Here is a 2,229-nt window from a genome sequence, read left to right as displayed (position 1 = left end):
GGCAAAGCATTGGTGTAGCTGTTTTTTGAGAGATTAGCTGTGCCTTGCTGTAACCAAATCCAGGAGTCCATGTGCAATTCCAGACACACCTCTGGGGCTTTTCCTGCCTGTCTGTAGTGTTGGCCCAAGGGTATTTCCCTCCTGATGGGTTTTCATTGCCTCAGGAGCTGCTCTTGTCATCAGGTGGCAGCAGATGGAGCATGGCCAGGTGATAAAATCTACTAAAGCTCCCCAAAGAGCCCAACATCCAGGCCTTATTCCCTCCCTGTCCCCAAATTAAATGGAATGAGGTTTCATTTGGACAGTGTCCTTGCAAGGATGTGTGTGCAATACCTCTGCTGTTGTATTACAGCAAAGCATAGTAAAAAATGTGATGGCACCATGTCTGCTTATAGTATCTATTTTATTAAATGGCATATAAGAAAATAATTTATACAGAAAAATATGCATAATATACTCTGTAATAAATAGCAGGTGAAAAAATAGATTTCCTTAAAAACATTTTGAAAACTAGCAAAATAAAGATATCCAATAAATAACATTCATTGCCATTCTTTCAGGAGGGGCATTTCTTCAACTCCTCCTGAGCCATTTATAAGTACACAATAAACCCCAATAACTTAAAAGACTGTGAAAAAAAATTGTTCCCTGAGCTCACATGAGTAAGAAAAAGGCTTAAGTACAGTCCAGCGATGCAATAGCAGTTGTTTTTCCCGGTCCTCAGGGCATCCTTTGGTGCCGGTGGCGGGGGCTAAGAGCATTCCTCCTGGAGGGCAGCACATTTCAGGTCTTCCAGCACTTCAAAGACGTGGCGGACAGCGTAGTCCTCCAGGCAGCCGGCGTTCTCGTGCGGCAGGGACAGGGCCTGGGTTACCAATGGGGTCAGGGTGCAGCCGTGCGGTCACTGACACCCCGAGACCCCCTGGCCCTGCTGACCCGACTTACCTTTTCCATGGCCTCCTGCAGGTTCTGCAGCCACTGGCTCAGTTCCCCAGAGGGCTGATGCGAGGGAGCCACCTGCAAGGGAAGTGGCGGGATAAGGACCAGCGATGCCCTGCGGCGCTGCCGACAACGCCAGGGCCACGGAGCTGGCATGGGGTGGGGGACTCGGGGGGCACTCACACAGCCCTGCAGATCCTTCCAGGCTCGGGCAAGGAAGTCCAGGGGCTGCTTGCGTGTCTTGGTGAAGCCGGGATGGGTGGAGAGCTGCAGCATCGTGATGGTGAAGTTCAGCTCGGCTTCCACCAGCACCACTCGGTCGGGCACCTGTGGCAGGAGTGTGTGGTTAGGGACCCAAAGAGCAAGGGCTGGAGGAGGGGAGTCTCGAAGACCTGCCTGGGGTGCGGGTGAGGGTGGGACTGGCTGAGAGGAGAGCTGTGCCCTCTTGTCACAGCATCACCTTGCTCTTACCGACAGGTCTGCCGACATCCACTTCCGATCCAAGAGCGAGGTGTCGCAGTTGTGGCCCGGCTGCCTGATGTTGCGCTGCAGGCACAAACCAAGAGAGAGACTGAACAACTGTCATTGTGACTTCTGGCGATGTTGTGCAACCCCGCCAGCCATGTGGTTTGAAACTAGGATGAAATTTGGCCCAGCATCCTTCATGTCCCCAAACTCCCGTGAAAAACATCCTCCTCCTCCCCAGACTGCTGCAGAAAACATCCACTTTGTCACTCAGGTCTCAAATTCAGCATCTCCTCTGCCTTGCTCCCCTCCCCAGCCCACAGCCCCCATTGCCAAAGATACTCACAAACTCCTTCTGCATCTTCTTCATAGCCGCCTTAGGTGACGTGACTTGCTTGTACCTGAACAGGCTGCAGCCCTTCCTCAGGGTGTTGTGGGGGAAGGCAGCCCCCAGGCTGACCCCCAGCACCAGCACAAGCAGTGGGGTGAGGCGGAGACACAGCATTTTGTTGACAAGAGCTCGATGGTGAGCAGTGGGTTACGATGAGGTGAGGAGGCTGTGGAGCAAGATGCCAGAGAGGATGAACCGGAGGACTCCGGGCAGGACTTGCTAAACTCCTGATGCAGAGGTGCCTGACAGGTGCCACAGGTGTCTCTCTCAGCTGTGGAGCTGCTGGGCTGTCCGGGGGAGCTTCTTCCCTTGCTTTGCTCTGTTGACTGTGGGTGCCTTGCTGCCCCATCTCCCCGGCTTTTTATTCTACCTGCCCGGTGTGATTGCTTTCACGTTGGCAGGAAAATCCACGGACTGGCAGTTCTGGAAACAGG

General features: G+C 53.4%; 1 protein-coding gene across 1 annotated transcript; it reads right to left on the bottom strand.

The window, feature by feature from the left end:
• Window positions 1-428: 428 nt before the first annotated feature.
• On the bottom strand, window positions 429-1,774 carry LOC113965050 (interferon lambda-3-like). The gene is made up of 5 exons (XM_027677891.1): window positions 1,751-1,774; window positions 1,411-1,485; window positions 1,108-1,266; window positions 946-1,017; window positions 429-865 (listed from the first exon to the last, which is right to left on the bottom strand). The coding sequence occupies exons 1-5, from the start codon at window positions 1,772-1,774 to the stop codon at window positions 752-754; spliced, it is 444 nt and encodes a 147-aa protein (XP_027533692.1). The 3' UTR covers window positions 429-751.
• Between the last annotated feature and the right edge of the window lie 455 nt (window positions 1,775-2,229).

This window comes from Neopelma chrysocephalum, unplaced genomic scaffold, assembly GCF_003984885.1.
Source record: "Neopelma chrysocephalum unplaced genomic scaffold, ASM398488v2 Primary Assembly neopelma1_44, whole genome shotgun sequence".
Classification (NCBI taxonomy): domain Eukaryota; kingdom Metazoa; phylum Chordata; class Aves; order Passeriformes; family Pipridae; genus Neopelma; species Neopelma chrysocephalum.
This window is presented reverse-complemented; position numbering and strand designations above follow the sequence as displayed.

Coding starts and splice junctions, on each gene's coding strand:
- LOC113965050 (XM_027677891.1), bottom strand. CDS start 1,774: ATGAAGAAGATGCAGAAGGAGTTT. Junction 1,486..1,750: donor AGAAGATGCAGAAGGAGTTT/GTGAGTATCTTT, acceptor TTGTGCCTGCAG/CGCAACATCAGGCAGCCGGG. Junction 1,267..1,410: donor GGATGTCGGCAGACCTGTCG/GTAAGAGCAAGG, acceptor CTCCTGCCACAG/GTGCCCGACCGAGTGGTGCT.